Source organism: Gopherus flavomarginatus, chromosome 5 (genome assembly GCF_025201925.1).
Source record: "Gopherus flavomarginatus isolate rGopFla2 chromosome 5, rGopFla2.mat.asm, whole genome shotgun sequence".
In the NCBI taxonomy this organism is placed as follows: domain Eukaryota; kingdom Metazoa; phylum Chordata; order Testudines; family Testudinidae; genus Gopherus; species Gopherus flavomarginatus.
Window position 1 is genome coordinate 55,178,330 of NC_066621.1, and position 12,663 is coordinate 55,190,992.

A 12,663-nucleotide genomic window follows, 5' to 3' on the forward strand; every position below is an offset into this window, starting at 1 on the left:
ACCAATAGTAAAAGGTTCTACAGCCACATAAATAAGAAGAAAACAAAGAAAGAAGAAGTGAGGCCGCTATACACTGAGGATGGAACGGAGGTTAAGGATAACCTAGGCATGGCCCAACATCTAAACAAGTACTTTGCCTCAGTTTTTAATAAGACTAGTGAGGAACCTTGCGATGATGGAGGGATGATAAACGGGAATGTGGATATGGAAGTGGATATTACCGCAACTGAGGTAGAGGCCGTACTTGAACAGCTCGATGGGACGAAGTCGGAGGGCCCGGACAATCTCCATCCGAGGATATTAAAGGAACTGGCGCGTGAAATTGCGAGCCCGTTAGCGAGAATTTTTAAGCAATCGATAAACTCGGGGGTTGTGCCTTATGACTGGAGGATTGCTAATGTAGTTCCTATTTTTAAGAAAGGGAATAAGAGTGATCCGGGTAATTATAGGCCTGTTAGCTTGACATCTGTAGTATGTAAGGTCTTGGAAAAAATTTTAAGGGAGAAAGTAGTTAGGGACATAGAGGTCAATGGTAATTGTGACAAATTGCAAGACGGATTTACTAAAGGTAGATCGTGCCAAACCAATCTGATCTCCTTTGAGAAGATGACGGATACTTAGATAAAGGAAATGCGGTAGATATAATTTACCTAGATTTCAGTAAGGCGTTCGACACAGTTCCACACAGGGAGCTGTTAGTTAAATTGGAAAAGATGGGAGTGAACATGAAAGTTGTAAGGTGGATAAGGAACTGGTTAAAGGGGAGACTCCAGAGGGTCGTATTGAAAGGTGAACTGTCAGGCTGGAAGGAGGTCACCAGTGGAGTCCCTCAAGGATCGGTTTTGGGACCGATCTTATTTAACCTTTTTATTACTGACCTTGGCACAAAGAGCGGGAATGTGCTAATAAAGTTTGCGGATGACACAAAGCGGGGGGGGTATTGCTAACACGGAGAAGGACAGGGATACTATTCAGGAAGATCTGAACCACCTTGTAAACTGGAGTAATAGAAATAGGATGAAATACAATAGTGAAAAGTGCATGGTCATGCATTTAGGAATTAATAATAAGAATTTTGGATATACGTTGGTGGCGCGTCAGTTGGAAGCGACAGAGGAGGAGAAGGACCTTGGGGTACTGGTTGATAGCAGGATGACTATGAGTCGCCAGTGTGATACGGCTGTTAAAAAAGCAAATGCGATTTTGGGATGCATCAGGCAGGGTATTTCCTGCAAGGATAAGGATGTGTTAGTACCGTTATATAAGGCGTTGGTGAGACCCCATCTGGAATACTGTGTGCAGTTCTGGTGTCCCATGTTCAAGAAGGATGAATTCAAACTGGAACAGGTTCAGAGACGGGCCACAAGGATGATCCGAGGAATGGAAAAACTGCCTTATGAAAGGAGACTCAAAGAGCTTGGCTTGTTTAGCCTGGCCAAAAGAAGGCTGAGGGGGGATATGCTCGCTCTATATAAATATATCAAGGGGGTTAACGTTAGGGAGGGAGAGGAATTATTTAAGTTTAGTGCTAATGTAGACACGAGGACGAATGGGTATAAACTGGATATTAGGAAGTTTAGACTTGAAATTAGACGAAGGTTTCTGACCATTAGGGGAGTGAAGTTCTGGAATAGCCTTCCGAGGGAAGTAGTAGGGGCAAAAGACTTTCCTGGCTTTAAGACAAAGCTTGATAAGTATATGGAGGGGATGTTATGATAGGATTGTTAATTTGGGCAATTGATCTTGAATTACCACCAGACACGTCTGCTCAATGGTCTGCGGGGAGATGTTGGATGCGATGGGTACTGAGTTACTGTTGAGAATTCCCTCTTGGGTGCTAGCTGGTGACTCTTGCCCACATGCTCAGGGTTTAGCTGATCGCCATATTTGGGGTCGGGAAGGAATTTTCCTCCATGGCGGATTGGCAGGTGCCCTGGAGGTTTTTCGCCTTCCCCTGCAGCGTGAGGCACGGGTCGCTTGCTGGTGGTTTCTCTGCAGCTTGAGGTCTTCAAACCATTTTTGAGGATTTCAATAACTCAGTCCTGGGATAGGGGTTGTTATAAAATTGGATGGGTGGGGTTCTCTGGCCTGCCTTGTGCAGGAGGTCAGACTAGATGATCAGATTGGTCCCTTCTGACCTATGAGTCTGAGTTTGAGTCTATGTATAGCACTGCACTGTACGTGAGAGCGAAGTGTTGATATCAGACCAGGGCCTAAAAATATCCACTTGCCCATGGAGACTGGGAAGCCTTTTCCAGGAAAAGAATGAGTGCCTGTGTCCTCAATTTCTTCAAAACTTAAGTTTTTTGCTTATTTAAATCCCTTTAAAGTTTGAAAATAGCCTGTGTAAACTGATGCAGTTTTCTGATAAATCAGAAAGATAATATTGCATTGCTTCTGCTGCTCTTAATTTTTCCAAGCAGCACCAAAGTGAAAATTATGTAATTCTTGGCAGTTGCTGCTGACCAAAGGGTTCTGAATAGTGCCAATGAGTGTGTTTAATTTCGTTAGCTTTCCCAAGCAACAGCAGACTAATACTTTTAACTCAAAGCAGTTTTCCTGCTGCTATTCAGGAGCCTCAGGCCAACAGTGAAACTGTTACAAATGGTACCAATACTCAGAGCTATGTCTAGCAGTAGTGCCTGGAGTTTATTCAGAGGATGATCAAGAAGTATAGCAGGCTGGAGAAAGATAAAATAGTGGACACTTCTCATAGCACCCAAGAATCTCTGGTGTTGAGAAAGTTTGGTCTCTCCCTTCCTCCCTTCTAGTAGTTGGGAGGAAAGGAAATGAGGGTTAGAGCTACACATCCATCATCTCTGCACATCTGTTTAACTAGCCAGCTGCTGGTGTAAAAGTGAGGGAACCTGGCACTGCACTCTGCCTCCTCAGCAACTGGTGTGAGAAGTAACTACAGGGTTAGTTATCTGTGGCAAGTAGGTTCAGTCCTTCAGTAGGTGACTAGTAAATATTTGGAGAGAAACCTTTTCAGAAAACTGTATTGCAATGTTCTTGCAAGAAAATTGTGAATAAATAAGTGTGCACCATTTCAAATCAGTGGGCATAACAAGCATGCCTTTACCTTGCATCAATGGAGTACAGTACTCTATTTGCTTTCATAGAAAATGCCTTGATTGCAGAGGTGTCTAGAATAGAATAAAACCAGTTTAATTCACCGCAAATTCCTATACAAGTCAATGATTTTTCTAACGTTGCTATGCCCCTTGTGACTTATCTGAAGTGTCCTTGAGGGAGTAGGAAAACTGGTGACCTGAGAAGCTGTGTGAGACAGCCATAACAACTCTCATTTGCGACCATATTTTTTTAAATGTGCTGGGAAAGATGCAAAACATCTGTTTGGTACTTAAAACATAAGCATATTTATGCAAACTAGTAATAGGATAAATTTACAAAAGTGTGTGTAACACTCCTCCTCTTTAGTCTTCACAACTGGAGAATTCCATTAACATGTAAACATCCATTAGCATAAATTAGTTTTAAGTCAAAGACTAGATTTTGGGGGAGGAGAAAAAAGCCTTTGTAAAACCTACTACAAATAGGGAACTCTTCCAAATTTTCAATGTAGTGTTCTGTTTTTCAGCATTTCCATAAACTGCTGTCAACCCAAACACCACAGCAGAACCTGATGGCAAGTTGACCTGTATGTTCAAGCTGAGCAAAATGTAAAAAATAAACAGTATGAAGGGGAAAGTAAATTAAATTTAAAAGAAAATATTAGTAAGAAAGTAGGACTGTCAAGCGGTGGAAAAAGATTAATCATGATTAATCACACTGTTAAATAATAGAATACCATTTATTTAAATATTCTGAGATGTTTTCTACATTTTCAGATATATTGATTCCAATTACAAGACAATACAAAGTGCAATGCTCAGTTTATAATCTTGATTAAATATTTGTACTGTAAAAAGATAAACAAAAGAACTAGTATCAGTTCACCTCATACAATTGCTGTAGTGTAATTTCTTTATCATGAAAGTTGAACTTACAAATGTAGAATTTTTTTATATTATTGCACTCAAAAATAAAACCATCTAAAATTTTAGAGCCTGCAGTTCCACTCAGTCCTCATTCTTGTTCCTCCTTTAGAGGAATCTTGCCTTATTGAAGGGCTAAGATTCTTTTTATCTCAGCAAGTCAGTATTCTGGAGATGGGAGGGTGAGAGTTGTGCAGGAAAAAGGTGAATTCTTCATGCTGCTCCAGTTGTTTCTGGGTTCACCTCCTGTCTGCAGAGAGTTTCATCTTAGAAATCTGCATTCAGTGCTTGAGGAGGGTTGGGTGGGGAGGACACAAGCAATGACTTGTGCAGGAGGAGGATCCAGGAGGTGGAAAGGGTGGTTTCTGGTACCAGGATTCCTCTTTTACTGAGCCAGATGGGCTCCCTTCAGCTGAGCAAGCCCTAGTTTGCAAGGGAGGGTAGATTATTACCTAAGGGACTCTGCATGCAGCAGGGGAGGAGAGGCTGGTGCAGTGAGACCCCTGTGAGCCAGACCCCTGTTCTCTATGGGTATCCCCTGGAATGAGGGCCCAGCTGAGGGGCCCTAGAGCACGGTGCAGGGATGTTGGTCCCTGGAGTGAGGAGCCAGCCAGGGGCAATGGCACATGGCAAGGGGGGTGGGTGTTAGCCCCCAGAGTGAGGGACTGGCTGTGAGCAGTAAGGCATGGTGCAGAAGTGGGTGTCGGTCCCCAGAGCGAGGGGGCTGGCCAGGAGTAATGGGGGACAGTGTGGGAGGGGTGTCGGTCCCTGGAGCTGGGGGGCATGGTGGGGTCAAGATCCCCACCTCTCCATGGAGCTAGGATGGGAGCCACTTCTCATTTCCTCTTCTCTTCCTGCCCTCTGGAGGTGGGTTGGGTTATTGTGCTTGATGGGACACTGCAGCCAATTATGCCATTCCTGCCCAGAGGTATGTGATTAATGCTGATTTACAAAAATTAACCCATTAATTTTGTTTTCAGTTAATTGTAGGCATTAACTGTGATAGACAGCCTACAAGAAAGTTTGTACACCTCTACCCCGATATAATGCGGTCTGATGTAAGACGAATGCAGATATAATGCAGTAAAGCAGTGCACCAGGGGATGAGGCTGCTTTACCTCATGATATCCGAATGTGTTACCGCAAGCGGTTCCTTTGTGCGCGTGCGCACACACACCACTGTTACTTGCTGTAGCCATCCCCACCCCCAGCTCACCTCCACTCCATCTCCTCCCACGAGTGTACTGCAGCTCTGCTTCTCCCCCAGTCAGCTGTTTGACGCGGCAAGCATGGGAGGGAGGAGAAGCGAAGCTATGGCACGCTTGTAGGAGCCGGCAGAGGCGGAGGTGGCCGGGGGGTGGTGTAGAGGAACTGCTCCAGCTCACCTCTGCTCTGCTGCTGCTGCCTCCTCCCATGAGCACGCCGCTCAGCTCCACTTCTCCTCCCATTTTGTGTCCATTTTACACTCTCTTTGCACTAGAATATACAACTAGGTAAGGTTCAAAGCAATGGGGGAACTGATTCATTTGTTTTGTAGCGTGCATCTTTATAGGGTATCATAAGCTGGTGGAGTGGATCAGCTGGCTTAACAATCAAAATATTTAGTGCAAATTTCTTCCTAAAGGCTTTATTGTGAAGAGCTTATTATAAAGTTTTTTTGTTACAAAGAAAAAAAAAAAGGCCTTTGCTTCCCAACCCTGCTTTATTATTTCCTCCCCCTACCTGTAGCAGTTTGAAGTCTAACCACAGAATTTGGGTAGTCTTTGCCCTGTCACAAACATAAGACATTTACTTAAAATAGACTTTGACACAATGTATTGTGCTTTAGGATGGCTTGGATTAAGCTTTCAAATATTGGTTGCATATATGTTGTGAGTTTGACTTAGTTTTTCAAATAAAAGGATATGAATTTGCTTTTATAAGTTTAACAGGGACCTGAAACTAAAATGATTAGTTATAGGCGTAAGAGGTCTGACGAAGCAGGTATTCACCCAGGAAAGCTCATGCTCCAGAACGTCTATAAGGTGCCACAGGATTCTTTGCAGGCAAAAGAGGGAATCCTTCATCTAAGAATTTTTCGGTTTTGGGAATGGTAAATGAAAATTAGTTTCAAGGACTTCTTTTTCCCTCTAGAACATAATTGTGGATTCTTAGCTGGAGGTCAGGAAAGCCACTCTCCTTTTTTTTTTCCATATGGATTTCTGCTCTGTACCATTCTCTCTTCCTCCACAGAAGTAATTATGAATGTAAGAAGATTAGTCATTTATGAAGAGCTGTTGATTTGTAGATCTATGAAACCGTTTATTGATTTACAGATATTTCATCGTTCAGTAATGGAGATGTCGTAGTCTTTGTTCGCTGTCTGCATACTTGCTTGTGAGGTACTCTTATTGTTAATCTCAATTTACAGCTAAATCAACTGTAAATTCTTAAAGGCAGTGACTGCCTTGTATGTACAGTGCCCCATACATTGCAGGCTCTACAGCAATTATTTATAATAAGCTTTTGGCACTGGATGTACTTCACCAAAATGAATTTGTTTGCTGCTGTAGCTTTCCATATGTCTACTTCTGTCACAACAGGTGTTTTTAGGACATGTTGATTTCTCTGTGCCTTTTTATAAATACCTTTGCAAGTCACCTCAAAAATTGATCTTTTACTGCTTTATAATAAAGAAGAACTAAAAAGTTCAACAACAAGAAGGCTTATTTTATCTTAATGTCAGGAATGTCAGTTCTGGTCTTGCTGGAGGGCTGGCTTGGGAGCTAGAGATGATGCGTATTCTCAACCCTTAACTGAAGAATGAGGGTGTAAAACCTTGGATTTCCTCTTTCCAGAACATTAGTCATTGAGGATAAATAGTTGTAATAAAAGCCTGAAGCAGAGCTGTATACAGCTGCATTAAAAATCTCGTCCTGTCCTCAAGTTACCTCAAGAAGGCTCAGCTTTCAGTCTTCTGGCTTATGATTTTATTTCACTAGTGGTCTGGATTCATCCTGTGTAGAAAAACAACTTCTGATTTTAAAAACAGAATTTTTTAAAGGAGAAATTAATATAAACTTTGTACATTATAAAGAACCAAAAACACATAGAAGTCCAATTTGTTTCCCTTTGCAGATCATTGTACAGTTTATTTAGGTGCCTAATGCTCTCCATGTAAAGGGCATATCCTGCCCAGTAATGCTATGCTTTGCAGAAACTCATTATTCGTGATTTTTTATCTTGCTATTTAATATGCATAATAGCTCAGCTGCTGTTGGTGAAAGTTTTCTAGTTCAGCAGCTAATTGCCCGTGTTTAACAGCTATAGAGGAAAGTGGAAATAGGTATAGTATGGTAAACACTGAAAATTCAGACTCAAGACCAGAGTCCTTGTGACAGTCTATTGTACAGTAGTGATGCTTTTTTAAAATGTTACAGTTCTTCCCAATACTAACCAATAAACTGGAATAGTTTGGCCATGGGATTGCGAATCAAACACTAGCCTTGCACTGATTTGCTCTCTGGCCTTGGGCAGTCATTTAGCCTCTCTGCCTTCATTTGTGTAATGAGGAATAATACCCATTTATTTTATATTGCTCTTGTGGGAATTAAGTATGAATGTAACTAGATATGTTGCTTGTATATGACAAAGCATTTTCTAAATGCTTAATTTAATTATGATGACAAAGTATGATGAAACTCCTCCAGAGACTGTGAAATCCTTCATCGTGAGTTTAGCGTTGTTAATAGTGATGCCTCTTAAGTATGGTATACTGTGATCATCAATAAGGCCCTACCGAATTCATGGTCCCATTTGGTCAGTTCCACAATCATGGGATTTTAAAAGCTGTAATTTCATGATTTCAGATATTTAAATCTGAAATCTCACGATATTGTAATTGTAGGGGTCCTGACCCAAAAAGGAGTTGTGGAGTCACAAGGTTGTTGTGGGGGGGGGGGGGGGGTTGCAGTACTGCCACACTTATTTTTGTGCCACTGCTGTTGGTGGTGCTGCCTTCAGAGCTGGGTGGCTGGAGAATGGCAGCTGCTGACCAGGAGCCCAGCTCTGAAGGCAGAGTTGCTGCCAGCAGCAGCGCAGAAGTAAAGATGCTGTGGTATGGTATTGCCACCCTTACTTCTGTGCTGCTGCTGGCAGGACACCACCTTCAGAGCTGGGCACTCAGCCAACAGTTGCCACTCTCCAGCCACCCAGCTCTGAAGGCAGCGCAGAAGTAAGGGTGTCAATACTGCAACACTCCCCTCCAAATAACCTTGTGACACCCCCGCACCTCTCCCACCCGCAACACCCTATTGGGTCAGGACCCTCAATTTGAGAAACACTGGTCTTCTCCTGTGAAGTCTGTGTACTATAGAATAAAAGCGCACAAAAGACCAGATTTCATGAGGAGGGAGACCAGACTTCAGTCTGTGACCTGTTTTTCATGGCAGTGAATTTGGTAGGGCCCTGATCATCAGTCTGACATGTCCTTATTGCCTTTTTAAACTTATTGGTGGCAAACTGGAGGAGGTCCTTCTGGAGTGTGCATCGGGAACACTTACTGACTTTGGTACTCAGGGTCCCTCAATACATTTGTAAGGGAGGGAGCTTTTCCCATATTACAGATGGCAAACTGAGGCATAAAGAGAGTATGTGACTTGTCCAAAGTCTCTCAGATTTCCGGACTTGAAACCAGGTGTCCTAAGTTTTGGGCTACAGCCCTAACTACTGGACCAGCATTCACCTCCACTCAAAACATAACTGCTCTTTGCATGACATTGCAATAATTTATTATGTTATCAGCAAAGAGTCCAACAAAATTAAGCTCTGAACTGTGTTTATAAAATTTGTATCTAATTTAACTACACAAATCCAGTCAGAATAGTAGCAAAGGTTTGTAACTGGTTAGAAATCTAGAAAATATGATATTATGAAATGGGTTGAAACATAAAGCTTTAAACTTAATGTACAAATTATGCCTGTGCATGTTTTTCTAACTTTTTTTTTCTGTTCAGGTCTACTGAATCTATTCTCAAAGTCAAGGACCAAAGATTGTTAGGCACAAGGGACTGATCTCTTAAATGGACATCTGCTTTCACATTATGGCTCAGATATCCAGTAGCAATGGACAGCGTTCATCTCCTTCATTGGGAACTGCAAGGACAAAAGATGTGGACAAAGAAGAGGCATTGCAGATGGAAGCTGAGGCACTAGCTAAGATGCAAAAGGAAAGAGTGGTAACTGGCAATAAGCAAACTTCTGAGTCTATAAGCAACACCAGACAAAAAGCACAAACTCATAATAAACAGGACCATGATCTCATGGTGTTTCCAGAGGCTGTTGCCAAAAAGAGGGTGGAAGATAAATTAAGCACTGTTGATATCGATAAAATGACCCATGCTGAATTAGAGAAACTGCTGCTAGATGAAAGTTTTGAATCTAGTAAAGTACCTGCATTACCAGCAACTCCTGTTCTGAGCCCATCTTTTTCTTCACCATTTTATATTGGGCCTACTGGTCAAAGAGGACAGTGGACACCTCGGCTACCTGGGCCTGTGACTTGCACTTTACCTCCTATTTACCCATCAGCTTCTTACAATAAACAAGCTGGTGTATTTCAGAATGGCTTCCACCTAAGCATGTCCACCTATCAATCTACAGAACCTGTTTATCTTAGTCTTCCCGGGCGGTCTCAGTACATTTCATACCCATTGACAACTACTACACCTTTCCATCCACGAGGAAGCCTGCCCATGTATCCTCCAACACTCACGCCAGAAATGGCAAAAGTGTTTGACAAAATAGCCAGCACCTCCAAATTCTTGAAAAATGGGAAATCCAGCACTGACTTAGAAATGACTGATTTTAAGTCTATAGTACCTAAACTACCAACCTCAGAAAACTCCAGTGATATTAGTAAATTTGATTGGCTGGACTTGGATCCTTTAAGTAAACCAAAAGTGGATAATGTGGAGATTTTGTGTAATGCAGAGGATGATGCAAAGGTGACTTCGAGTACAGTTGCAGAAGATCCATGGGATGCTGTGCTACTAGAAGAAAAATTGCTAGTAACGTGTCATCTTGAAAGAAAAGTGAATGGGAAATCCACTGCTGGGGCAACAGTTACAAGAAGCCAGTCTTTAAACATTCGAACAACTCAGCTTGCAAAGTTACAGGGCCAAACGCCACAGGTATAATCTTCATTATTTCAAATTGCATTGTTAAACTTTCTAATACTGATTCGATATCTTGCAAGATATTTAGGTGCAAATTTTAATCTGTTGTCATTAATATAAACCATAAATGGAGTCTTTTAAAAAAACTACTGGCTAGGGTAAATCTTCAAATAAGCCAGCACTCATTGGACTGTTGTGTGTAATTTTGATGAATTTTGGAATAGTCAATACTGCTCTTTTAGAGTGATCCTAACTCAGTCTAATCCATTTTAAGTAGTTGCCTCCTAAGCAGTGTTTGTGGTTAACTGAAGTTGTGAAATGCATTTGCTATTCTGTGAACCCCTTCAGTGAAAGGAAGTGTGTGATTCAGAGTGTGTTAAATAAACAGTTTCTCTGGATTTTATGTTAAATCAATCAGTACAGCAGAAATTACCATACAATCTTCATAACATTTATGTAACATGAGGATCACCCAATACATACATTTCAACTTTTAACTCTGTAATTAAACAATAAGCATACTCAAACTGTTGCCCTTGCTTCTGGAACTCAGACACCTCAGCGAAAATTATTAGGCAGATAAGTATATAAAGTTCCCCACATTCATGTTCCGAATGAAAATATCCAATAGCTGTAATGAGTAGCTGCAGTTTTGTTGTCCTGTTTTTAAATTCTATTTAACAAGTTCAACTTCGAGCATGCTTGTCACCAGTGAATTCTAATCTCTTCTAAATCACTCCTGAGGGCACATCTACACTAAAAGCGCTACATCAGCGCAGTTTCACTGCTGTACCGCATCTGATGAAGACTATCTATGCTGATGCTCTATGCTCACACCCTTGAGCAACATAAGTTTAACTTAAGTGGTTGTGTGGACCTACCCTCAGAAGCAGCTGAATTAGAACCTCTGATCATTATGGACCAGTTTGGGGGTCATGTAGTAATTTTTTTGTCAGAAGAGGTCATGGTGCAGTGAACTCGCGGAGGAGAGCAGGGATTCCATCCTTTGCTCTCTTCTAAATATCTTGAAGATTGAAATGATTCGGAGCAACTTAGCTGCTAATGTATGGCATTGGCCTGACTTTCAGAGTTGCTGAGCATGCACAACTCCCTTTGAAATTAGAGATACAGGTGGTCAAAACTTCTGACAATATCATAAGCAGACAATAGGCTGCCTGCCCAAGCAGTTATGTCAGTGAAAATTTACATTCCATGCTTTCAAAATCAGGGCTGCAATCCATGTTGCACAATCAAGTCAATTATTAAAAACAAATAACTTTTAATAAAGTTGATCTGCCTGCCAAGAGAAAATATTGGGTGTTTTTATGATGTATAAAGTAAGCACAAGTTTTTTTTTCCTCCCCCCCAGAAGGTTCCTTTACTTTGATATATCTGTGTGTCAAGTCTAGTAGTCTTCCTCTCCTTTTTTTTTTTTCTTTTGGTTGGAGGATTTAATGGATAGCTTAAATCAGTTATCACTAGGGCTGTCAAGCAAGTAACAGAATTAATCATGCAATTGAAAAGAAAGATTAATCATATGAAACAATAATAGAATACCATTTCTATAAATATTTTGGGATGTTTTCTACATTTTCCAATATATTTTCAATTATAACACAATACAAAATGTACAGGGATCACTTTATACTTATTTTTATTAATATCTACACTGTAAAAATGTTTTTCAGTTCAGTTAATACAAGTACTTTAGTGCGGTCTCTGTCAAAAGTTGAACTTACAAATGTCGAAATGTGTACAAAAAAAAACTGCATTCAAAAACAAAACAATGTAAAACTTTAGAGCCTACAAGTCCACTAAGTCCTACTTCTTGTGCAGCCAATTGTTGAGAAGCTAGGGTGTTGTTTTTTTTTAAACACTTGCAGGAAATAATGCTGCCTGATTCTTCTTTACAATGTGATGTGAAAGTGAGAACGGGGTCGCATGGCACTGTTGTAGCTGGCGTTGCAAGATATTTATGCGCCAGATGCGCTAAAGATTCATATGTCCCTTCATGCTTGAACCACCGTTCCAGGGGACATGCATCTATGCTGATGGTGGGTTCTGCTTGATAACCATCCAAAGCAGTGCAGACCAATGCATGTTCATTTTCATCATCTGAGTCAGATATCACCAGCAGAAGGTTGACTTTTTTCTTTTTTGATGGTTCATGTTCTGTAGTTTTCGCATCAGTGTGTTGCTCTTAAGACTTCTGAAAGCATGCTGTACACCCTGTCCCTCTCAGATTTTGGAGGGCACTTCAGATTCTTAAACCTTGGGTCAAGTGCTGTAGCTATTTTTAGAATTCTCACATTGGTACTTCTTGTATTTCCTCAAATCTGCAGTGAAAGTGTTCTTAAAATGAAAAACATGCTGGGTCAATTATCAGAGACTGATAACATGATATATATGGAGAAATACAATTCTCCCCCAAGGAGTTCAGTCACAAATTTAATTAATGCATTATTTAATGAGCGTCATCAGCGTGGAAGCGCATCCTCTGGAATGGTGGC

The 12,663-nt window shown here is 41.1% G+C and overlaps 1 protein-coding gene across 1 annotated transcript in view; it reads left to right on the forward strand.

The window, feature by feature from the left end:
- The window catches only part of PIK3C2A (phosphatidylinositol-4-phosphate 3-kinase catalytic subunit type 2 alpha), a 96,160-nt gene that overhangs the window by 9,567 nt on the left and 73,930 nt on the right, over nt 1-12,663 (forward strand). The window contains exon 2 of the mRNA XM_050957091.1: nt 8,993-10,168. Coding sequence (XP_050813048.1) covers nt 9,059-10,168 — 1,110 coding nt within the window. The 5' untranslated portion in view covers nt 8,993-9,058. The remainder of the gene's footprint in view (nt 1-8,992; nt 10,169-12,663) is intronic.